Here is a 26,286-nt window from a genome sequence, read left to right as displayed (position 1 = left end):
GGGGGGAGAGAGAGAGAGAGAGAGATAGGGGCAGAGACACAGGCAGAGGGAGTAGCAGGCTCCATGCAGAGAGCCTGACGTGGGATTCGATCCAGGGTCTCCAGGATCACGTCCTGGGTTGCTGGTGGCGCTAAACCGCTGTGCCACCAGGGCTGTCCTACAGGTCTGTTTTAAAAAGAAATTTTGCAGGCCTCTGGGTGATGCAGTCAGGTGTCCAACTCTTGGTTTCGGCTCTAGTAGCGATCTCAGGGTTATGAGAACAGCCTCCAAGTTGGGCTCCACACTCATTGAGGAGTCTGCTAAGTTTTCTCTCTCCCTCTCCTTCTGCCCCTCCCTGTGCTCACTCTTTCATGTTCTGTCTCTAAAATAAATACATATATTTTTTTAAAGATTGATTGATTGATTGACTGATGGCACAGAGAGAGAGAGAGAGAGAGGCAGAGACACAGGAGGAGGGAGAAGCAGGTTCCATGCCGGGAGCCTGACGCGGGACTCCAGATCAAGCCCTGGCCAAAGGCAGGTGCTAAACCACTGAGCCACCCAGGGATCCCCTAAATACATATTTTTTTTTTTTAAAAAAAAAGAAACTTTACAAATAATTGCTTAAAAAATTGCATAATTTACTGACACTTTACCAGTTTGAGAGTTTGCCAGAAATCTGAATCTGACTAAAAAACTTTGTTACACTCTTTCCTAGCTTTGAGTGTGAGAAACAGATCAGTGCATAGATGCCTTTGAAGCTCCTGAAGCTATATTACCCAGTTCTCTTAGTTGCACAGACAGAAACTCAATCAGTTTAGGCAAAAAAGAGGCATTTATTAGAAAGCTCATGTCACCACAATAAGGAAAGAAGTATAGCTAGGCTTATGGGTAACTGAAGCCAGAAACCTGAATCTCACCAGGTTCTGCTTCATCTACATTTCTACCCAATCTTGGTCTGCTTTTCTCCACTGGAGACAAAAGCACAGTCACGCCTCCCAATTTCAGCACCAGAGGGACTGAGTATTGCTTTCTCTACTTCAATTTGGAAAATTCTAGGGAAGGACTCTGAATGACCTGGCCTTGGCTAATAAACTGTGGCTTTTCCCCAATAATTTAAAAAGTACTATGTAAGTATGGTTGTTAAGACCATGATGAAAAAATGTCAGCAAAAGCAGTGTAGAGCAAGATCATGACAAGTATAGAGATGCAGCTGAATGATGATGCCTTTTTTTTTTCTTTTTTGGATGATGTCTTTTTCATGTGCTCACTATCACTCAAATAAAGGTAACAAACCCGACTTCACAATCCCCTGATTCTTCCAGGTATGCTCCCTGAGCCAGAACCTGTCAACACCCCTGGATAGTACCTCTATAAAAAATTAGCTTCTACTGAAAAACATGGTTGGAATGGGAAAAAGAACATTTTCCAGGGAATAGGAGTTGATGATGTTCTTAAAAGAAGGGAGGGGTCTCAGGCTATGGCAGTCCATCTCAACGGGAAGGTTCATGGGGAGAGTGCTGCAGATACCCTGAATCTGTAGCAGAGCTAAAGATACGGAGCTGAAGCTTCTATTGCTGCAACAGAGGGCCAGGGGAAAGAGCTGGCTGTAGAACCAAATTCTAAGGCAGGGGTGAAATTAAGTCTCCTCTTATATGCCAGCTGATACATTGCTAGTGACTGCAACCTCATGTCGTGTTTACATTCTAACCACACTGGCTTTCATTTATTCATGCAACAAATATTTATTGAATATGTATTGTGTACAAGGCACCCTTTGGTGTGGGATATATCAGCGACAAAACAAACCAAGGTTTCCTATTTTCACTGAGCCTTTCTTCTTTCTATACCTCAAACATACCTGGTTTGTTCCTATCATTATATTACTCTGTATAGTCATTCACCTCTACTTTTCTGAAGAAGTGATTTTGAGATTGCCCATGTGACTTGCTCTGGTCAATAGATGTGACACACACATGTCTAAGAACCTATAAGTGCTTTTGCATGGTTTTGGCTTCTCTCCTCTACTATGAGAAGACCATGTCTCCGACAGGCTGGCTACTCCTTTAGCCTCAACCTTGGAATAAAAAGACAGAGTGCAGCAATGTTGCTGATATAAAAGCCTTTGCAATTGCTGTGGGCTCTGCTTGGAATGCCCTTCTGTTAGGTCTTACTTATGTGGCTGGCTCCTCATGTCATTCTATTCAATGATTCCCCAGATTCCCCACTCCACTTCACCTCACCTTGACTTTGTTTGTTGGGTGTATGCTGAGGAGCAATGGCTGCCTCCTGCCCTTGGAAACTGGTATGTAGCAAGGAAGCTGTGTGCGTGTGTTTGGTCAGACCTCATGGTGCCTTGGGGGAGATGCAAATGAGGTTTTTTCCCTACTACATAAATATTTGTATGGTTAAACACACACACACATGCACGCGCACGCACACACACACACACACACACAAACATTAAAATATACCCTCCTCAAAAGGTCTTCTAAAATTACATGCCTTAATATTACTCATTGCCTCTTTCCTAGTAGCCCCACCAAGGATTTTAGCATATTTCTCTATTTCTTTTTAAAGTTTTATTTATTTATTCATGAGAGACACACACAGAGAGGCAGAGACACAGGCAGAGGGAGAAGCAGGCTCCATGCAGGGAGCCCGACATGGGACTCGATCCCGGGACTCTAGCATCACACCCTGGGCTGAAGGAGGCCCTAAACCGCTAAGCCACCCAGGGATCCCCAGCATATTTCTCTATTTAATTTTCTTAGAACATTCACCACTATTTGAAATTATTAGTTCCTAATTATCTATCTTACTCACAAAAACAAAAACCTCAGACAACAAGGACTTATATCTTGTTCAGTATCTAAAATGGTGTTTGGAAGGTTGTATTTACAAGTACCTTTTGAACATATGAATGAAATCCTACCTCTTTTTAAGTACTATCCTTACTTTTAAGTACTTCAGTGGAATCTTTCCTCTAACCTATCACCCAGTGCTACAGTATGCACTTAAAACAGAAGATGGGATGCTATCACTTTGCTCTAAAATCTTCAGTGATTCTCATCAAGCTATGAAACATAGTTCAAATTCAAAACTGGCACTCAAGGCCCATAATCTATTTCCAGCCTTCTCTTCCACCATGCCATCCCCTCACATACAGTGATTCAATAGCACAGGGCCACTTGTCATTCTCTAATTACATTCATGGTATTTCTGTTTCCCATGCTGCTTCTTCTTCTTCTTCTTCTTTCTTCTTCTTCTTCTTCTTCTTCTTCTTCTTCTTCTTCTTCTTCTTCTTCTTCTTCTTCTTCTTCTTCTTCTTCTTCTTCTTCTTCTTCTTCTTCTTCTTCTTCTTCTTCTTCTTCTTCTCTTCTTCTTCTTCTTCTTCTTCTTCTTCTTCTTCTTTCTTCTTCTTTCTTCTTCTTCTTCCTGCTTCTTTCTGCTTCTTTCTCCTTCTCCTTCTCCTTCTTCTTCTTCGTTTTTAAGAGAGAGAGGGAGAGAGAGTGCACATGCACACAAGAGAGAGCAGGGGGAGGGACAGAAAGAATCTCAAGCAGACTCCCTACTGAGCACAGAGCCTGACACAAGGCTCAATCTCATGACCCTGAGATCACGACCTGAACCAAAAGCAAGAGTTGGATGCTCATCCAACTGAGCCACCCAGGTTCCCCAAAGAGAGAGAATCTTAAGCAGGCTCCATGCCCAGTGTACAGAGCCCAATGTAGGGCTTGATCCCACAACCCTGACATAAAGACCTGAGCCAAAATCAAGAGCTGGACGCTTAACTGACTGAACTACCCAGGCACCTATTTCCCATGTTTTTATTCAAATTCTTCCCCCCTGTTTGATATGATCTTCTCATAATTCCCACTATGGTAGGCTCAGAAATGACCTCTCAAGAGATGTCCACATCCAAACCCTTGGAACTTGTGACTATTGCTTTGTACATTGATATATATCCTTACATTCTTGCAGATGTGATTAAATTAAGGGTCTTGAGTTGGTCTTGATTCTTTTTTGGATTAACTAGGTGGGCCCTAAATATAATCACAGGTATCTTTAGAAGTATGCAAATGAAAAGGCCATATGAAAATGGAGCAGAGGGCAATCTGAAGATGCTGGCCTTAAAGATTAGGTTGATATGACCATAAGCCAAGGAGTAGCAGCAGCCCCCAGAAGCTGGAAGACATAAGGAACAGATTATTTCCTAGAGCCTCTTGTTGACACCTTCATTTTGGCCCAGTGATACTGACTGAATTTTCATTTGAAAATTTCATTTTCATTTGAATCAGAGTTGAGAATAATAAATTTCTATATTATTAAGTTACCAAGTTTGTGGAATTTTTTTTTTTTTTTAGATTTTATTTTATTTATTCATGAGAGACAGAGAGAGAGAGAGAGAGAGAGGCAGAGACACAGGCAGAGGGAGAAGCAGGCTCCATGCAGGGAGCCCGACGTGGGACTCGATCCCCGGACTCTAGGACCACGCCCCAGGCCCAAGGTGGGCAACCAAACTGCTGAGCCACCTGGGGATCCCCAAGTTTGTGGTAATTTGTTACAGTGGCCATAGGAAACTATTTAAACACAATCTACCCGACGACATATAGTATGGTGTTTAAAGACCTAAAGAGTGTGATTAAAGAAAATCACTAAACCCTTCCAAATCCACATTTTCTTACTAGTACATTGGAGATGAAAATAGTATTTACAAAATAGGACAGTTAGAAGGATTAAAGGAGACATCATGTAAAGCACATAGTGCAGTGGCACATGGTAAACATTAAAAAAATGTTTATTATTACTGGTTGACTTAAAAAAATTCTATGAAATCTATTATGATTTTGTAGAGAATCCGATTATGCTACCCCAAAGTATGTCACTTTGACATAAGGACCATTTTGAGCTGAATGCAACTGAGAAGCAGACGAAAGAAAAACTCTCTGCCCTCCCCTCTCTACCAGGATAAGCAAGATAATAGAGACAATTCTAGACTCTTATTATCTGAAATAGCACCAGAGGAGTCTACATAAAAACGCTTATTAAAATTACCCTGATATTCCGTTCCTAAGCCCCTTTTCATTTGTCTTGTCACTTCTCTATACATTTATGTCTTAAGATGCTATACAAACCCAAGTTTGTAACCACACCTTCTGAGTTAGTTACTCATCACTGAGCTCTCTCATGTGTAGGTACAATGCATATGTTAATTAACTATGTTTTACTCTAGTTAATTTGTCTTTTGTAAATCTAATTTGCAGGGCCTCCATCAGAAAACCTAGGAGGGTAGATATTTTTTTTTTCCTCTCCTACAATATCATTCAGTGGGCTCACAAATCTTTTTTTTTTTTTTTTAAGATTTTATTTATCTATTCATGAGAGACACACACAGAGAAGAGGAGGGCAGAGACACAGGCAGAGGGAGAAGCAGGCTCCATGCAGGGAGCCCAACATGGGACTCGAGCCCAGGTCTCCAAGATCACACCCTGGGCCGAAGGCCAGGCCACCAGGGCTACCCGGGCTCACAAATCTTAAATAGTTGCCAGGTGACCCACAGAATGGGAGAAAGTATTACAACACATATCTTAAAAAAGACTACTATTTGGAATACATAAGGAACTTTTATACCTCAATAGAAAGGCAAACAAGATTTGGCAGCCCCTTTGTAGAAGACATATGAATGGTGGCCAAAAGCACATAAAAGATCCTCAATGTCATTAGTCATTAGGGAAATGCAAAATAAAACCACAATGAGGTGCTACTAGATACAGATCAGAATGGCTAAAATTGTAGGTACTGAGTGTTGGTAAGGATGTGGAGCAGCTGGAACTCATACAACCCCTGGTGGGAATGTAAAATGGTACAACCACGTTGGAAAGCCACTTAGCTTAAAAATTAAATAAATGTACCCTACAACTGAACCATTCCACTGTTAGGTTTTTGTTTCTTAATTTAAATTCAGTTTGCCAATGCATAGTATAACACCCTGTTAGGTATTTATCTAAGAGAAATGAAAATGTATGGCTATACAATGGCTTGTACACAAATGTTCATAATTGTTTTATTCACAACAGCAATAAACTGGAAACAACCTAAAAGTCCATTAACAGATAAAGGGATAAACAAATGATGGTATGTTCATATAATGGGATACTGATCAGAAATAAAAAGGAATGAATATTACAACATACATAAATTTAAAAATTATGCACGTGAAAGAATAAGATAGTACACACTATATAATCCGATTAATACAAAATAATTTTTAAATTATTTTTTAAATTTTAATTAATTCATTTATTTATTACTTTATTTTTCTAGAGATAGAGAGAATGTACATGTGAGTAGGGGTGGGAGGAGCAGAGGGAGAGGGAGAGAGAGAATCAAGCTCCATGCTCAAGTGCAGAGCTGGACACAGGACTTGACTTCACAACCCTGAGATCATGACCTGAACCAAAATCAAGGGCCAGACACTTACTGAGCTATCCAGACACCCTTAAAATAGTAATTTTTTCAGAAAAGCAAACTAATCTATAAAGCTAGAGCAAATCAACAGAGTGAAGGATGGATTGCAAAGGAACATAAAGGAATCCTTTTAGGAATGAAGGGCATGTTCTGTATGTTGACTTAGCAATGGTTTCATATATATACACATCTTTAAATAATCATTGAGTTTTATACTCAATGGATGCTGTTTATTGTATCTTGATAAAGCTGATTTTAAAAAGCTGCCAGAAGTAGTTTCTTATAAAATTAAAGATACTATATAACCCAGTCATCACTCTCATTGGTTTTTACACAAAGGAGTCAAAAAATTATGTTCATAAAAAATCCTGTGCATGAATGTTTATACCAGCTTTATTTATAATTGCCAGAGCTTGGAAACAACCAAGATATCCTTCACTAGGTGAATGGATAAACTGTGATACAACCAGACAACAGAATATTATTCAGTGCTAAAAAGAAATGAGCTATTCAGCAAAGACAACACATGAAGAATCTTAAAGGCAAAATCATGAGGATAGTAAAAAGATCAGTGGTTTCCAGGGCTTGGGGGGAAGGAGGGATAAACAAGTAGAAGGCAGGATTTTTAGGACAGTGAAACTATTCTGCAGGATACCATAAAGGTGCATTTGTGTCATTATACATTGTCAAAATCCATGGAATGTACAACACTAAGAGTGAACCCCAATATAAACTATGGACACTGAGTAGCAATGATGTTTCAATGTAGGTTCATCAATTGGAGCAAATGCATCACTGTGGTGGCGATACAATAAAAAGGGATGCTGTATATTTGGGGGGCAGGGGATATATGGGAATTCTCTAGATTCTGCTCAATTTTGCTCTCTGAACCTATCAATAATGCTCTAAGACATAGAGATCTATTAAAAAATGAAAAAAATTTTTAATTTAAAAAAAGGTTCCAGAGCATTCTGAAATCATGGTTTCTTTCTCCTTTTGGACAAAATACTCCTCAAGCAAGCAGACATTAACAGAGTTATCTCATAGATTTTAGATTTCTTCCAAACTCTGAGTATATGTACATTCCCAAAAAACCAGACAAATCAGTCTTTAGCCACTAGATGGCACAGAACGTTCCTGTAATGGTTGAAGAACTGAAAGCAAAACTCAGAAGTGGAAACGGAACAGGGACCAATGACTTAAGATATACAAGTGTATAATTTAAATATATAAAAATCCAACTTATAACTCAAGGGCACACATATTTAACTGGAACTTTTAAGCAACATATGTAGTCATTTAATTTTATAATTACTTGTATCTAATATGCTGTAGCTATTTAATATTTGTTGACTAAAATGAGTGAAAAGGAAGGAATCTCTATCCCCTCTGAGAGACAATATATTGTAGGAAAAAAAAGTGTTTTTTAGTGGAGAACATGCAATAGCTATAGCATGCACTTACAGGGCTGATTCTAACAGAACTAAAATTGGTCTTTGACATATTTGCACTTTGCAGACTGATGGTAACTGACAGACATGTAAACTCTGGTTCTAGAGTTTTGATGGACTTTCCTCCATCCAGTGGGAAAAAAGAGTTTTGCCTTCATTTGGAACTCAATTCCTTTATTACATATAGATGTATGCTTTTTTACTTTCCTTTGAACTGGCTATAACTTGTTTTGTTCTCTCATGTGAATAAAATTCTTTAATATATATTCATTTTTATATTTCTAAGAGTCATGATTTTGCCCTTTTTTGAAAATTATCTAATAATATCTGTAGAGAAACAAGCTTATTGGAAACAAGAGTTTCTTCAAACCTGGGGACTGACAAAATAAGTAAATATATGGTTGGAATGCCAGAATATGGGACTCAGGTGAAGGGAAAAAAAGCCTAATTTATTCCCTTTGAAAACTGGATCTAAGCCAAGATCCTGTAGAAGTGAATTTACTGCCCCCTACTTATACTTAAAGAGGTGAACCCTTTTGCTTGTTTAGATAATATCCCATCCTCCAACCCCTCACAGTTAATTAGAATGGTGATGAACAGAGTCAGGCAAAACTAATCAGGGCAACTCTTAGAAATTTGGATTTGAGAGTGAGCAAGACTTCTTGGGTTTCTACTGTGTACTTGTACCAGGAAGAGATGTTAAGGTTAGATCAGGGGGCCTGCCAAGCTCTGTGCCCTGTAATACATGCCTATGTTCCAATTAACATTTCCAAGCTTGTTTAATACGCAGAGCTTTCAAGCCAGGTAGATCTTGCTTTGAAATTAAACATCAAAACTACTAGCTGTGTGAAGTAGCAAGTTATTTAACCTCTCTGAAACTCAGTTTCCTCCTTTGTTCATAAGGAAAATGAATGTGTGCCCAGGGATGTCTGGGTGGCTCAGCGGTTAAGTGCCTGCCTTCTGCCCGGGGCATGATCCTACGGTCCCAGAATCAAGTCCCACATGGGACTCACACTGGAGTTCCTGCATGGGACTGAAGCAGTCCCCTGCATGGAGCCTGCTTCTCTCTCCACTTGTGTCTCTGCCTCACTCTCTTTCATGAATAAATAAATAAAATCTTAAAAAAAAAAATGTGTGCCCCATGCAATTGCCATGATTAAGTAAGTTAAATCCATGGTGGAAAACATACCATACACTTAATACCTAGCATCTACTTAGAAAGTGGCAAAGACTCTCTTAGCTACAAAGAGGGTAAGTAACTTTACACCAAACAGGGTAAAGAGACTTGGGTATGTACTAATTGTACGATAGATAATATTTTCATGTCAAAAAAAAGAGAGCTGTGATTTCTTTAGGGAAGGACAGACTGAAAGAGATGGGAAAGTTTTTGTTTCAGCTGCTATAAATAAATTTTTTTTTTTTTAAGATTTTATTTATTTATTCATGAGAGACAGAGCAAGCAAGAGAGAGAGAGAGAGAGGCAGAGACACAGGCAGAGAAGCAGGCTCCACGCAGGAGCCCAACGTGGGACTCGATCCTGGGTCTCCAGGATCGGGCCCTGGGCCAAAGGTGGTGCTAAACCGCTGATCCACCTGGGCTGCCCAGCTGCTATAAAATAAATGTTTTTTTGCTTTGGGCATGAAAATTTTAGAAGACACTTTAAAAAAATAAGCCTATTTTTTTTTTAAGCTCCCAGCATGGAGCTCAGTGTGGGGCCCAAACTCATGACCCTGAGATCAAGACTCAAGCTGAAATCAAGTCAGATGCTTCACTGACTGAGCCATGCAGGTGCCCCAGACCTAATTTTTTTTTAAGATTTATTTTTATTTATTTATGATAGACATAGACAGAGAGAGAGAGAGGCAGAGAGAGAAGCAGGCTCCATGCACCAGGAGCCCGACGCGGGACTCGATCCCGGGTCTCCAGGATCGCGCCCTGGGCCAAAGGCAGGCGCGAAACTGCTGAGCCACCCAGGGATCCCCCCAGACCTAATTTTTAGAGTAGTTTTATGTTCACAGCAGAACAGAGGAGAAAGTACAGGTTCCCATAGCCCTTCTGCTTGCTACCTCCCCACCAATAACATCCCCCATCAGAGTGCTACATTTGTAACAACTGATGAACCAATACTGACACATTATCACCCAGAATCCACTTTTTTTTTTTTAAGATTTTATTTATTTATTCATGAGAGACACACAGAGAGAGAGAGAGAGAGAGAGAGGCACAGACACAGGCAGAGGGAGAAACAGGCTCCATGCAGGGAGCCTGACATGGGACTCGATCCCAGGTCTCCAGGATCACACCCTAGACTGAAGGTGGCGCTAAACCACTGAGCCACCCAGGCTGCCCCAGAATCCACTTTCTATTACGTTTCCTTCTAGGTGTTGCAAATTCTACCGGTTTTGACAAATGGGTAACGTGTCCATTACAGCATCATACAGAATAATTTCCTTGAGAAGACCCATTTAAGAAAGCTATTTTGAGGATAAGCAGAAAACACATCATTAATGAAAGCAAAGCAGAAAGCCAGTGGCTACACACTGCAGTCTGAATGACCTTTCAATAAGGTCAGTCTCACCAAGGGTCACATGGTGAGGCAGTAGGAGTGGGTGCCCCATGAGACATCTTATCAGCAATGACTCCTTCCTTCCTTCCTTGCTTCCTCCTTTTCATCTTTCACTCATCTATCTACTAATTATTTTCTTTGGCTTCTTGGCACCAAGGGATAATATATACTTCATATCCCAGTTTCTAAGCCTTTAAGATTTAGGTACTCAAGTAGGGGACAGAACAGATAGTAATTTCCATCCTGAGTTCTTGTTTCTTTTCTTGCTTATAGAGCAGTAATTTTTCTTAAGGTTCAAAATATCACTGCAAAGGGACTGGTGAACTGTAGGTACTTTCCTGATGTGGTTGTCAAAAGTGGAAAGGGTTAAATTCTATCCCAGATAATCTGCAAATCTGAATAATGCCTTGTCGGTGCTCTTACCTGGGAATGTGTACCAGAATTACCGAGAAATATTTTTCAAAATACACTCCAGACTTGGAGAATCACAATCTCTTAGGACAGTTCTTGGGCACGTACATTCTAACAGAGCTCTGTAGGTGATAATTCTATACACAAACACCCTTGGTTTAGTATGATGGCTTTGTCTGTTCACCATGGGTGATCACACCCACTTCCTTGGCTTCAATGAATTTTTCTGTATGGATGAAGGCCTGAAATAAGATAATTGTGGTGGTAATAAAGAAGAGAGCTAGAATTCAAGGTATTTATGAGTTAGAAATTATAGTACTTACAAATAGAGAAGCTAGTCATGGCTTTTATGAAAGTTTCAAACCTACATAAAAGTCGAGAGATTAGGGATGCCTGGATGGCTCAGAGGGATAGCGCCTGCCTTCAGCTGGGGGCATGATCCTGGAGTCCCGGGATTGAGTCCCACATCGGGCTCCCTGCATGGAGCCTGCTCCTCCCTCTGCCTGTGTCTCTGCCTCTCTCTTTCTCTGGGTCTCTCATGAATAAATAAATAAAACCTTTAAAAAAAAAAAGTCGAGAGATTAAAATTAGGTTAAATATTATGAAATTGCTAATATTCACCCATTTTGACTTATGAAAATGACAGTCAGATAACTCAACTCAAGATAAAGTACTCATATACACATCATGATTTTGCCTCATTTGCTTCATCTCTCCCCTTCTCCTTTTAACATCTTTTTCTATTGCCGAGTAAGCAAATCTTAGATGTTAAGTCATTTTGCCTCTATGTACTTGGCATATATCTCTAAAATTTATCAACATTTTCTTATAATAACTCTGATGCCATTATCACATCTAATTAACAACAGTTCTTTGGATCCATTGGTAAGGCTGTCTCAGTTTCAGTTTTGCTCTTTTTGTGTTTAAGCTACTGATCTAGTTGGCTTGCCAGTCCAGGGCTGATGAGTCCATCTAGACTGACAGGAGGCTCTAAGGAAGCATCAGTCTTTGGCCCTTGGCTCAGTCTCTAATTCCATGTTATAATCCTCTTCCCATGTCCCATCCATAGTCTCCCTGATTGGAGTCACCTGGTTTAGCCCACACTGGGCATTGCTGGCAGTGGAGAGGCTTTCTTTTGGCTAGCAATGCTTTAAATGCTACATGTTTTGGTTACTGATGGTATGTTAAGGTGCACACATTTGTTTGTCTTGTTTTGTGTAAGTAAAGGCAACTGCTAGCAGGGATCTGGGAGGTCAAAAAGCTGCAAAAATTGGTGGGCATGAAGAGAGCTGTTAGAGCACTTACCACCTTAAGAAGACCCCTCCTTCTTCTTGGTCAAGAACTGGTTAGATTGACACTGGGTCACCTGCCAACCTCAACAAAACTTCCATTCAACAAGGCACACTGAAGAACAAACAATACATAATTCCCAGACCCAGGGCACATCCTTTTAGGTGTCAGTTCAGCTCTGAGAGACCCAAAAGCTAATGGGATCCTTCAATTCTAGAGTCAAGCATGCTTATATTATGTCTAAAAACTATAGTGCTGGGAGCTATAATATCTACAGAAATTGTAACATTTTACTGAAAGCAACCTGGACTTGCACTGGCCTTTAAGGGAAATGTTCCAGTTAGACAAGATCACTCATTCGAAAAGTATACTTGAAAATAAGGATTTCCAAATTAAACAGAGTGGGATACCTATTTTAATTGGTGTACAGAGGTTTCCAAAAGGCTTCAAGATTCTAAAATAGCTTCATTAAGAGACTCATTACAAAAAGCTAATGAAAAAATAAAAAATACAAGAGGTGCCTGAAACAAAATATACTAAGACCGATGTGACCCCTACTGCTCCACTCCATCCTTCTTTACCTGAGTCCACAGGTTTTTACTAAGTCTCTCTCTGAACTGCCTTTCTACTCCGAAGAGACTATTGAACAGTTATGTTTTAAAATTAAGCTACCTAAAGTTGTATATAATCCCCCTCAAGTATCTTTCATGCCTTGGTCAAGGGCAACTTAAGAGCCATAGTTAAAGAATTTCCAAAACCCAGGGAGGAACCCTGAAAGTTTTTAGAAGAATTTAGTCCTAACTGGGACCTATGACCTGGTCTGCCATATTTTGTTACTTTGTGTGCATGCTGGTAGGACCTGGAGAGGCCATAAATGGATGCAGGAAGCGAGATGGCAAAACCCCAAGGATGACATCTGAGATTTTTGTGTAGAAAGAGCTTGCAAAGTAGCAACTGAACTTTCGCGAGCCATTCCTAAAGTCTTCCCTGCCTGCGCTGATTGGTCTGTTCTTCAAGCGTGCAAACAAAAGAAAGATGAATCTGTAGCCGATTTGAAGGCCCATTTGGAAATGCTCTTCCTATACATTCTGGGTTCCTTATAATAGACAAGGCCACACAACCTGCTCTAGCTGGTCTATTTGTAAATGGGTTATCCTCTGACATTGGTAGATTAATAAAAAGGCAGAAAATAGGATGGAACGCCACTGGTCTTTCTGCACTCATGACCACAGATGAACACTTTGAAAGCATAAACAAAGGACTTCTAGACTCATCGCCTTACAGCCACAACTCCAAGGCCAGAGGCCTCAGAAAATATCCGGCCAACTTATATTGCATCCCCAGAGGTTCATCATCGGAAGGCTGGCTCAGAGGCCAATTTCTCAAATGTAATCAACTAAGGATTAGAAGAAAAATTGTTCTGAAAGTTCCTATACAAATTCCTTGATCAAATCCCCTCAAGGGAGAGACCCCGCAGTCTGTCCACAAAACTGATGGGGGCCTGTCTCAAAACTGAGGAGGCTCTGAGGAACCCTCTGGTAAACTACTACCCTCCAATCCTCTTAAACAGCCAAGGAGAAACAAAATTTAAAATTAATGGGAAACTGGGGCACCTGGGTGGCTCAGCTGGTTGGGCATCTACCTTTGGCTCAGGTCATGATCCCAGGGCCCTGGGATCAAGCCCCATGTCAGGCTCCCTGCTCAGTGGGGAGCCTGCTTCTCCCTCTCCCTCTACTGTTCTCTCAAATAAAATAAACAAATCTTTAAAAAAAAAAAAAAAAAAAAAAAGGGAAACTGTGCCAAATTCTGGCAGACACTGGAGCTACAGTTCATACTTTAAACTCCACTCTCATATGACAACAGTTCCCTTGGAGTGAAAACTAAGTTTCCATAGTGGGGTTATCTAATAAAATTCAGAGAGAAATTCTATCTCAACCAGTACAAATGACTCTGGAATATTTTACTAAAAACTTTTCCTTTTTGCCCCCAATCTATTAGGTGACCATCTCCATCTAAGTTAAAAAGGTTAAAAAATTAATTAATTAATTAAAAGGGTTAATATGGTTTGCCTCCAATGGAGACCTCACCTTAGACTTCTGTGACCAACCTGAACCTGATCTTTTATTTCTTTACAATCTGTCCTTGAAATAGAAGAATTCTAACAAAAGTTCCTTAGTTTAATCAAAGTGCCTGAAATTCAATGGGCTACTTCCAGTATTGATATTGGGAGGATAAAAAGTGGAGCACCTACAAAAATTCATATAGATGTGACTAAACTTCTTCCTCAATTGTCTCAACATCCAAGCAAGGCCTTGATTCAATAAGAGAAGACCTAATTGGCCAGGAGTTAATTAACTCTGTACTGACCCCTCTAACAATCTAGGGACAAAGTCTACTGGCATGCAACTTTCTACTGATCCCTTGCCAGTATGATCCCTTCTGCCTTCATGCCAGAAAGACCAGCTACTGTAAGTCTTTAATATCTTATGCTAAAGCCTACCATCAACAGGTTAAGGAAACTTTCTCTGACCCCAGTTCAAAGTATTCTGTTGGTCAGTCTGGAGCCTGGTGACTGGGCATTTTGGAAGCACCACTGGGAGAGGGGAACAAAGCAGCTCACAGCCAACTGAGAAGGACCTTACCAAGCGTTTCTGACCACTGACACTGTTGCAAAACTAGAGGGCAGAGTCTTGCATAAACACCTGACAGCTAAAGACAGCCTCACCTGACTTCTGGTCCTGTACAGACACTGGAGATCTCCAAATCAAATTGACAAGGAAGATAAGTTGTTCACGTCAAGGTGAACTGCTTCTGCCCAAGAGGAGGGATCAAGACTTCATTCTTTGACATGAAATCTTTTTTTTCTCTTTTTTCCTTCAGCATTAGTCTGGAAAGATAGTGCCCTCATGGGTGTCTCCCAGGCCATTGCTAAGGTGGGGGGGGTGTAATCCTTCTGACTGCTGGTTTGTCATCAAAGATTCCAATCTGTCCATGATGCTAGAGACCCCCTGGTCCCCCTGTGACTAATTTCTCTTCTTTCCTAATGTCACCGCAAATTACAATTAACTCCTCCAAAGTGTTCCATTGATTTCAACTTTTTTAACCAGAACAACCTGTGTCTTTATTTTCTTCAATTATAAGGGTATGCACCAAAAAATAAAAAATAAAAAATAAAAAAATAAGGGTATGCACCCAATAAGACACAACTACTTATGTAAATCTTGATACATCTGTACCTCCTTGTTCTCCTGATTATCTAGCTTACTTGCCCCTCCCTCTAAGACATCACACCAGCAACACCCATCTTTGCAGGGTGTTTATAACAACTCATTCTTATAAGCTAGGAGGTTTTCTTCTGGTAGATGCTGAAAACCTAACTGACTCCAGGCTTGAGAGGGTGAATGCAATAGTGCCTGTGAATGAATTCATTAATAGCAGCACCTAAAGGGAACAGTTGTATGTTTTTTGTGGCAGTTATCATTCTCCTTGGGCCTAAGAATCCCTAGTTGGCACACAGCTGGGCAATGATTCTTAAGTCATCTAATTGTACTGATAACTTTTCATAAGCAAACTAAAACATCTCATTGAATCTATACCATCAAGATAAAAAAGACCTACTAGGAGGCATCCATGATTCAGGATTTGCTTCTTTGGGCAGGGCCACGCTTTTCTGGTCAGGAGTTCATGAAAACAGATGTGATCAGAAACCTCTCCCTCACGTTTGAAGATAATGCACAATCTGTTGCTAATGGGATAGTTGCCCAACAAAGATCTTGAGCCTCTCTAGCAAAAGTTGTCCTTGATAATAGAACAGCTCTTGATTCTCTTTTAGCTGAACAAGGAAGTGTCTGTGTTCAAGCCAACGCCACCTGCTGTGCCTGGATTAGCAAATCTGGAAGTTGAAACTAAATTACATAAAATCACAGAAAAAATGACTCCTTCCATGGGGTCTTTCTTTTTTGACTTCTTTAATTTACTTGATTTTGATTAGTTTGGGTCCTGGGGCCATGGCTCCAAAGTGCATACCAAACACTGGCAATTAATTATCCTCCTTATAGTAATCATAATAATCCCCCTGACGTATTGTATTCTCTCAAAAGCTTTAAATGTATGTTTGTGGCCACTAATCACCAACCAAATGAATGGGCCATCTAAGGAATGAAGAAAGTAACCAACTTAACAAGTGTCAACTGAAAGTTGTGACCTGTGAATATCAAGAGGTTAAGCAGGAATATCATGACCTATAGGTACCACAAAAAGGAAAAATAAAATCTTGTGAGCTTAAGAATAGTAGCTGAGAATGGTGTTAATGCCTTAAATTTTGATCACATCTCTCAGTTACTTGGAGAGCAAGAGAATTGTTCAAAACAAAACCACAAGCCCAAAATGATGTCACTTAGACCAAGTTCCCAAACTGGGGATTAATACCTAACGTAATGTATTAGGTATTCAGAAATGTAGTCTAACCAGTTAGCCAGGAATTTTTCAATTAGTGTCAAAGAATCTACCACGTGGGCCCTCCCACCCCCCAAAGAAAGATGAGGTAATCTGCATAAGACCCCTTGATTTTCCTGCTAAGGAAAAGTTACCTGGCCTGGAATTAATTACTCTCCTTTGCTAATTACTTTCTTTCCTCACTGTCCTTCTACAAAAACCTTCCATTCTGTACAACTCCTTGGAGCTCTTCTCTGCATCCTGAGTGGGATGGGTGCCCTGTTCATGAGTCATTTAATAAACAGCTAGATCTTCAAATGTTCTCAGTTGGATTTTGTTTCATTAACAGTATCACCTGGTACCCAATCCATATTCATATTTTTCTGATTCCTTTAAAAATATCTTTTTTACAGGGGCACTTGGGTGGCTCAGTTGGTTAAACACCTGACTCTTGATTTCTGCTCAGGTCTCTGTGCTCAGCAGGGAGTCTGCTCCACCCCCTCTCTCCTTCTGCCCCTCTGTCCCTCCTCCCTGCTTATGCTCCCTCCTCCCTGCTCAAGTATATGTGCTCTCTATAAAAAAAAAATTTAATATATATCTTTTTTACAGTTTCAGTTTATTGTATCAAGTTTCTAAACAAGGGCCAGGCCAGGTGGCTCAGCGGTTTAGCACCGCCTTCAGCCCGGGGTGTGATCCTGGAGACCTGGGATCAAGTCCCATATGGGGTTCCCTGCGTGGAGCCTGCTTTTCCCTCTGCCTGTGTCTCTGCCTCTCTCTCTCTCTCTGTGTCTTTCATGAATAAATAAAATGTTTAAAAAAAATATATATATATATATATATAAGTTTCTAAACAAGGTTCATATGTTGTATTTGGTGGATGAAATTTTCAAGCCTCTTTTCAACCTGGAGTAGTCCTTCTGAAATCCCCCCTCTCACTTTTCTCCCATGCCCTGACATGTTGAAGAAACTGGGTTATCTATTCTGTGGTTATGACCCACGTTTTGGACTTGTTTGCTTTCCCATGATTTCACAGAACATGCTCCTCAATCTGCCATATTTTCTATAACCTGGAAGTCACGAGGCCAGCCCTTATAGTCATTATAATATCTTATTTCCAGTAGACAAGGCATGCCCTTGAGAGTGCCAGAGCTAGACAGGAGTGAGTGTGGTATTTTGGTTATGCCACTTAAAAGCTGTAACCTTGGGCAACTTCCTACATCTATCTAAGCCTCCACCGTCTCACCTGTAGAACAGGAATATAACAATTCATAACTTGAAGAGTTTTGTAAAGATAAAAAGAGAAATGAATAGGCAATGCCTGGCACTGTGTCTGATACATACACAGGCAAGCAGTAGCTCAGGGAACGTCAGTTCCTGCAATGACAAATGATACCTCTGGTTTATGTATCATAGAAATACTCATTCTATAAAACGCTTATAAAGTAGCTGAAAAATTGTATCTTTTTTTGACACCACAAGATATGTACAGTATTTATCTATATATGTGATTAAGTAATACTTACAGCAGAAGTAGGGAGTCCAAGGATTTTTGAAGAATAAATTGTCTTCAGGAATTTTGCTCTACTCTCAAGAGAGCAGAATCTCCTCTGGGCCAAAAACATGCTACAGAATAAAAGAAAATTTTTAAAAGGAAGAAAATATATGATACTTACATCATTATCAGACACAGGTACCAAAAGACCAGAAACTTATATAAGTAAAAACTTCTGATAGTTGTTTTGTTTCTATATATAATCTCTTGTCACTAGAATCATTATAATAGAATCCTCTTTCTAAAAATTTACGCATCTCATTTTAAACTAGAGATGTGTAAGGATATTATAAATTCAAAAAATAAGGCTCTAATTTAGTCAAGAGTATAAAATTATAGTAAGTAAAAGTTTCATTTGTATGAGGTATAAAAACCAGAATATTTCAATCTAGGAACTACTCAAATTTCAGAATTTTCTGGAAAATAGTCACTGGTAAAACAGCATAATTTTTTACAGTAAATTAAAGTGGTTAGAAACAGAATTTAGCAAGTTGTTTGAAAAGGATTATAGCAAGTCCTTGACAAATAGAAGGAATATATGAATGAATCTTAGATTATTTTCACAAATGATACTTTTCTCAACAATCCCATAGAGAGCTACCAAGCTATTTCAACAGATTCTAGTTACATAACAGGCATGCATTCTGAATTACATCTCTACCTATAAGGAAAAGTGTTATCAAAGAAACATGAAATTCCATTATTATACTGCTACTTACAAGCATAAGAACTCAGCTTCCTAAAAAACATTCAAGTTCACAGAAACTTCTTATAAGGTTTTTTTTTTTTTTAAGATTTTATTTATTTATTCATAAGAGACACACAGAGAGAGAGAGAGAGAGGCAGAGACACAGGCAGAGGGAGAGGCAGGCTCCACGCAGGGAACCTGATGTGGGACTCGATCTCGGGTCTCCAGGATAACATCCAGGGCTGAAGGCAGGCACTAAACCGCTGAGCCACCCAGGGATCCCCCTTCTTATAAGGTTTTACTGTGAGAATGTTGTATCAGTGGATGGCACTGCCTCCATCTCTAATAGTTAATTAAACTTTAGAAAAAGAGACACACTCTATGGATTCCAAGGAATCCACTGAAGCTAGACAGCTACAAATCTTTTTAAGTTACTGAAACGTTAGACTAGAGAAAGCTCTAAAGGTAAAAAATAATATTTTGTAGTTTCTTAAAAGGTTAAATATAGGGTATCCCTGGGTGGCTCAGCGGTTTAGTGCCTGCCTTCTGCCCAGGATGTGGTTCTGGAGTCCCGGGATCAAGTCCCATGTCGAGCTCTCTGCATGGAGCCTGCTTCTCCCTCTGCCTGTGTCTCTGCCTCTCTCTCTGCATCTTTCATGAATAAATAAAAATTTGAAAAAAAAAAGGTAAATATAAAATCCTGATTTTGTCAACAAGATCTCAGCTTAAAATGACAGCCTCTTAACCCTTCTACATCACATCAGTCTATTTAAATTCTCTGCAAAGCACTTCTGTTGTTTGGTTGGTCATTCATTCATTCACTCATTCAGTGCTTCATGTGTGTTTAGCTTATCACTGCATTCTCTGGCACATAGTAGGCACTTGATAAATAAAACTATTAAATGACTGAATGAATACATAAAATCAAATTATAAATTAATGATGTAAATGGGCAATTTATGAGTCCTTTTACGAAATACTGATTGCTTTGTAAATAATTAACCCTTATGTTGTCTTTTTTTTCTTCTTAAGATTTTATTTACAAGACACACACACACAGAAGCACAGACCTAGGCAGAGGGAAAAGCAGACTCCCTACGGGAGTCTGATGCAGGACTCGATCCCAGAACCCTGAGATCATGACCTGAGCCAAAGGCAGACGCTCAACCACTAAGCAACCCAGGTGCCCCTGTTGTAAGTCTTTCAAGTTGAAGGACAGGTTTTCTTGAATCAAAATATGCCTATTTTTATGTTATTAACTCTTATGTTCAGGAATAAAATATTAACTAGGTTAGACAATAGGGATTGTTTTAAGGAGAGATATTACCATACCACAGCTACAATATAAAAAAATCTTTATTCACTATCCTGGAGTTATTTGATCTAGGATAACATAGTTGGGGTTTTTTTTTCCCCCCAGCAAATAAATGCCCATTTATTTAGCCTAATTTCTATTAGTAATAATCGCGCCTCGGATAAACCTCATTGGCTAGATACTGCCACTGCACAAAGCTATTTATTTAGCCTAATTTCTTAGGTACTTAAGGCAAGTCTAAGTAAAATGCTTTCTTGCAAGTAGACAATTGAGAAAAACCTCTTCTACCTTCTTGAGATAAACTACGGGAAAACACAGCACTAGGAATCAGGATACCTAGATTCTAGTCCTTACTCTGATATTACAGTTTTCTGATATTACAGTTTTCTATCCATGGACTCTTGCTGAACCTTGGTTCCTTCATTTTTCAAAACAGATGAATACATGAATCCTTGATTTGAAGGTAAAGTCAGAAGGTGCTGGTAAGTGAATGATCATGTGTGATCTTAGACTGCAGCTCTTGGGGGATTTCACTCTACATGCGTGAACCATGCCATCTGGCCACCAGGTCTCAGCACCCATTCTTCTTAGGGAGTTGACACTAAATCTACCTGTTTTCATCTGGAAATCCCAAAGCCAAAATCCCATATCCTCTCTAGCTACCTTCAACAGTATATTACCTCCATGATACAACATACTCTCTGGCAAGTGATCCAGTTCTTCCATTTCTTTTCCACTTTCCAAACCTTCCACTGTATCTTTTGGAACAGATGGATCAAAATCAGCAAATGCCAACATATCTTTATGTTCTCAGAGTGTTCTCCTTGCTTTGATGCAATCTTTAATGCAAAATTGTTGCGTGAAGATACCATTTCTATGTTCCTCAGTGCTGGCTTTTGTTCTCATACGCTGCACCTGAGACTTTCTTGCTGTCCATTTTACCACTGCCAGACTACTAGTTCCCTCATCTGCCTCTCCGATGTTATCTCCTGGCCTGCTGGTATCTTCCTATCATTGTTAAAGATTTTGGCATTAGGTATACAGTTTTCTTCTCAACTCAAAGTACGGTGATCATCTCAGATAATTTCAATGGCTTCAGAGATGATAGACTCAACAGCTGGTATCCCCATGTCCATTGCTCATTTGCTCCATTCTATCCTAGTCACTTTCCTACCATCATATCCTAACCCTGCACCTGGCCATTACCTTAATCTGGTCTAATTCGAAAATAACTAATTCAAACATTCTGCTCCTTGACCATAAACTACCATTCCTTTCCAATAATTATCCTATTCTTCAATATTATCAAGATCACTAGGAGGCTGCCTCTCCTTTTCCCAATCAGCTTTCCCTTTCCTTTATTTTCCAATTTAGATGCCAGTTCTACCACGTGGGTAATGTTCTTGACGATGCCTTATCCATCTTATCTGTCCTTTCACCTGTTTGTGACACTCTAGCCCTGGATGAACTCTTCCACAGTGTCTGGCTTTGCCAAGCTGCGGAATGCTGGGGAAAGTCACATAGGATATGTTTGGTTTCACCATAAATTTGTGGTCATTCATCTCAAATTGACCCCAACACTCTCCAGCATTTACACTATATTTTGCTGGGGAAGGATGACAAAATATGCCACCCCAAAATATGCCACTTTAAAATAAGAATTATTTTGGGCTAAAGGCACTTGGAAAACAGCAAATGCAAGAGGAGCAATCCTCTTTCTGAAAACTGAAGATAAAACTCCTAAAAAAGCATTTGTTTTTGCCTCTTCCTTGGGTCTTCATTCTCTTATGAGGACTCCTGTGTCATACAGAACTTATCTTAAATGTGTGTGCTCTTCTCCTGTCACCGGCCTTATGGCAGTTTAATTCTCAGGCCCAGCTGGAAACCCTCAAAGGATAGGCCATACTTCTCTCCCCATAGTCCAGAATGATTATTTTAATTTTTCCCACACTCCTCTAACCTAAAAGCTCTTAATTCTAAGTAGATGACCTTGCTTCCTATCACAGAGAAAACAAAAGCTATCAGATTCACCATTTCAATTTTCCCAAATCAAAAACACCAAACCCCCCAAATCCTTTGTTTCTTCCCATCACAATAAAGGAAGTGACCCTCCCACAAAAGGATAATTCTTCCTCTCATGACTAAGATCTCATTCACTCCCAGCTCTACCGTGACCTTGCTCCACTAATTATTACCCCTTTCTCTGGTATATACAAATTTCCTTGCCCACATCTCTTCTAGTTAAAAAACAACAAATACAAAACATAAACAAAAAGCAATACTCTTGACTCTACCTTTTCATCCCTGTTGCTCATTTCCTCTTCAAATCAAAACTCTGTTACTTTCTCTTGAAAGCAAAGCTTTTAAAAAGCTGTTATTAGTTGTCTTCTTTTCCTCAATATACACTCTTTAACCTGGTGCAATCTGACTTTTGTACCAATTACTCCACAGAGGCAGCTCTTGCTCAAGTCAATTTTGATCTTCATATTGTTAAATCCAGTGAACAACTGGCATTCCCTCACTTTCCTTGAGCTCTCTGCAGCCTGTCAAGCCCTGTCTCCTCCCAGAAACACCATGTTCCCGTGGCTTTTGACATACCGTAATCCCTCATTTCCCTCCTACCTCTCCTCTAATCTGCCATTAAATGATGGAATTTCTCAATACCCACATCTGGACTCTCTTCTTCTCATTCATTACTCTCTCACTAAGCAATATGAATGCAGGAAGAACTGTGGGGGCATCAGTGGAAAAAAAAAGGCTCCAAAAAAAATCTAAGTAGGCTGACTTAGGGATTCCGAATCTCTGAAGCTATTTTTTTTTCCTGCAATTTACATAAGCACGTTTGACCAGTACTTTCTAATGCAATTAATGCTCCATACATATATTCACAAATAACAAAAATGGATTAACAAATCTGGATGTCATTGAAAAGTTGGGAGAAAACCCAAACATATATGATATTTTATTGTAAACAATATTTTCATTGTATTTTTCCAGTTTCTCCTTAAAAATAATGCTCTGTGAAGAAGACCAGGCAACTGTGAATCGGGGTGATCTGCTAAACCGGATTAAGGCATATTGTAAATAAGGTCAGTTCCATGTCCACATATGCATGATCAACAGAAAATTAAACTATTTCTTTTCATCGGAGTAGACTATTTAAGATGAAGATACTAGAAGGTATGTGTGGCAGAAGCTGAGAAGGCTGGTGAATTGTTGGGGCACAGAAACCACAGCTACAGTGTAAGCAAAACAGTCAAAATGAATTGTACCAAGTTTGAAACTCTGGCCTTGAACTCAAATGATCAATTTAAATATAACCACTTTGCACAGGCACTTTGCACAGGAGAGGTAGGAAGAGATTTAGGTAATCTGATTTTTTTTTTTCTTTATAAAAATCTTTAACATTTAAAAGAAAGAATCACATGTTCATCCTGACAGCTTTACCAGAATTGGCCACCCAATAAGTCACACACACGTAGGCACTTAGAAGGTTACTGCACGCCCCTTTCACTGATGGGGTCACGGCGAGGTGGCCACTCTCCCCGCAGTAGGCCCGGAGTGGGTCCTCCACAAGGAGGCCGGTCTCGAACCAGGCTGTGGGGAGGTCCAAGGGACCCTCACCTCCAAATTGTGAAACTAGTGACCTGGCACCATTCCTGTGGCTATTTTCACTCCAGAGCATACTGTTCACTTAAGCAGACTCGAGTGGGTCGGGAGCTCAAGGAAGGTTAAGGTGAGTGACTGCAAAAAAAAAAAAAAAAAAAAAAAAAAAAAAAGGCTGACGCTAATTAACGCACAGCCCACGCTGTTAACAGTCTGAGCAAAGATCACTTCTCCTTTAGGCTCTCCCTGCCCGTCCGCTTCTAGAGTGTTTATAAGGTTCACCGGTGCAACAGATGGCATCTAGAAGGTGAACAGGCGCTGGCTGGGGGAAACACAGCGGGAACGATAAGCCTCAAAGTCATGTCATTGGGGCAAGAGTGGAAAGAATCAGCCGTCTTTGGCCGGAGCCAGGCTGACGGAGCCAGGCCCGCGACCTGCTGGAAGGCCGCTCGGTGAACGCGGGCTCGTGGACAGCTGCGAGCCCAGGGGGAGACGCGGCTGCGGCTTGCGGGGAAGGGACGAGCTTCCTGCACAGCTCCAGGTGACACCTGCACCGCGGGCGCCGGCTGTGGAAGCGAGCGAGCCGCCCACGTCGTCGCGGGGGGCGGGGGGGGCAGGCCTCGGGGTCGCCCTCGCGGCGGGCGGCGGGCGGAGGGCGGCGGCGGGGGCGGCTCTGCTCGCTGCACGCGCACCCCTCAGGTCTCCACGTTCACTTACGCGGCCCAACAGCCTCCGTTTCCTTTATTAGGAATCCCGGTTAGGGATGAAGCGGAGTCGGGGTTTCCAAAATGCCAGGCTTGTAAAATGGGGGCGCAAAGCTCTCTCTCTTTTTTTTTTTTTTGATGACCGGGTGCAGGCCCGCGCCCTGGGAGGCCCACCTCCTGTCCTGAGGACGGTGAACTCCAGCGCCGACGCCCTGCAGCGCCCCCGCGGCCCTCCGAGGCCCGACCCGGGTCATGCCGCCGGCTCCCGAGCGCGAGTCCGGCTCCTCAAGGGGATCCCGCCAGGCGCGCCCCTCCGGCCGCCTCCCGCCTGCCCGGCCTGATCCGCCAGGCTCCGCGGGCCCCGGCCCCGAGCGCCCACCCGGCGCCCCACTCACCTCCTGCGCACCCGCCTCGCCTCCCCGCTGCCCGCCCTTCTGCGCCGCGGGGCCGGGGGCGGGGCCGGGGGCGGGGCTCGGCCGCGGGGGCGGAGCCTGGGCGGACGCGGAGCGCGGATTGGCTGAGGCGCCGGCCGCGGGGGCGGGGCGGGTGGCCCGGGTGCGCGGTGGGCGGTGGGCGGTGGGCGGGAGGCGGGGCAAGGCGCTGCCGCGGGGGACGGGGTCACGCTCAGCGCCCTGCAGGGGGCGCTCCCGGGCCGCGCGCCGTAGGTGGGGTAGCGGCAGGTCTGGGCAAGGGGGTGGGGCGTGAAGACTAGCCCCGGGGCACTGAGCAGATGTGGGTCCCGGTTTGGGTTGGGGGAGGTTATAGGACAAAGCAAAGTGGGGCACTGCGCTTAGGGCAGGGAAGGGTTGTAGATAGAATGATGTTGGAGGGTGCCTGAGACAGGGCGAGCCTAAAGAGAACGTGGACAGGGGGTTGTACCGTCTACATGGCCTGTGATGGGGGAGGGAAAAAGCAGGAATTTACATTTCTGAAGAGAAAAAAAATCAGTTTGATTAGAGAACTGAGAAGAAAGGTTAGGGGTGTGACACTGAAGGAGGAAAATGTGGGACCCAGGAAATCTAACAAAAATCCCCTACCCCTGGACAAGCAGAGCAGGACTAACTCCATTCTGTGCTACACCCGCCATCTCATGTAAAACCCCCCACGGGATCGAATCCCACATCGGGCTCCCAGTGCATGGAGCCTGCTTCTCCCTCTGCCTATGTCTCTGCCTCTCTCTCTCTATCTCTGTGACTATCATAAAAAAAAAAAAAAAAAAAAAAACCCACACGACCTGCCTATTGTTTAAGGCACTCCGTCCCCCTAGTTTAGCTGTTAAGCACACCCTTATCAGAAACTAGCACACACAGGAATCCTCTAACCTTTAACCAGACAAGGAATGAAAACCCCTCTTTTGCCCACCAAACCTGCGAGCCAATTCTAACCAGAATAATAGGCTAGTTCAAAGGGTCACTATAGGGTGAATCGTCATTCAATTGGCCACCTGCATGTGGACCAACATGACTGTGCAACTTTCTGCGTAGGTTACAATCTCATTGGCCACTGGGCCCTATAACACTGCTGTGCTTCTTAGTCTTGGGGTCCAAGCCCCTGCTCTGCTGTATGGAGTATACTTGGACCCAAGCTCAAGCTTGTAAGTAAACCCTCATGTACTTGCATCGGTGTCAGCTCCTTGGTGGTTTCTCAGATTTGCAATCTTGGGCACAACAGAAAACACATGACATATTAAAGGTGGAGAAAAAAATCGCCAAAGAGAAAAGGACACCACCTGTCCTTTGGGGGAGGCGGTGCTAACCAAAGCAGTTTGTGTGAAGAATCAGCTTTCCCAATTAGATTTTCTTCCTGTCCTATTTTGAGA

The 26,286-nt window shown here is 41.6% G+C and overlaps 1 protein-coding gene and 1 pseudogene across 5 annotated transcripts in view; both read right to left on the bottom strand.

The window, feature by feature from the left end:
* Positions 1-24,920, bottom strand: part of KYAT3 (kynurenine aminotransferase 3) — a 63,454-nt gene extending 38,534 nt beyond the window's left edge. Inside the window, exons 1-3 of one of the 5 annotated variants that reach the window (XM_038541453.1) lie at positions 24,863-24,914; positions 23,782-23,901; positions 18,126-18,225 (exon numbers count right to left, since the gene is read on the bottom strand). In XM_038541453.1, coding sequence (XP_038397381.1) covers positions 18,126-18,224 — 99 coding nt within the window. In that variant the 5' untranslated portion in view covers position 18,225; positions 23,782-23,901; positions 24,863-24,914. Of the gene's footprint in view, positions 1-10,890; positions 11,130-11,201; positions 11,338-18,125; positions 18,226-23,781; positions 23,902-24,641; positions 24,670-24,862 lie in introns of those variants that run through there. The other 4 variants (XM_038541452.1, XM_038541451.1, XM_038541454.1 and 1 more) reach the window with 4 other exon arrangements.
* Positions 20,175-20,356, bottom strand: LOC119872446 (annotated as a pseudogene).
* Positions 24,921-26,286: the final 1,366 nt, after the last annotated feature.

Source organism: Canis lupus, chromosome 6 (assembly GCF_011100685.1).
Source record: "Canis lupus familiaris isolate Mischka breed German Shepherd chromosome 6, alternate assembly UU_Cfam_GSD_1.0, whole genome shotgun sequence".
In the NCBI taxonomy this organism is placed as follows: domain Eukaryota; kingdom Metazoa; phylum Chordata; class Mammalia; order Carnivora; family Canidae; genus Canis; species Canis lupus.
Note: the sequence above shows the minus strand (reverse complement) of the source record. Positions and strands in the feature narration are given on the sequence as shown.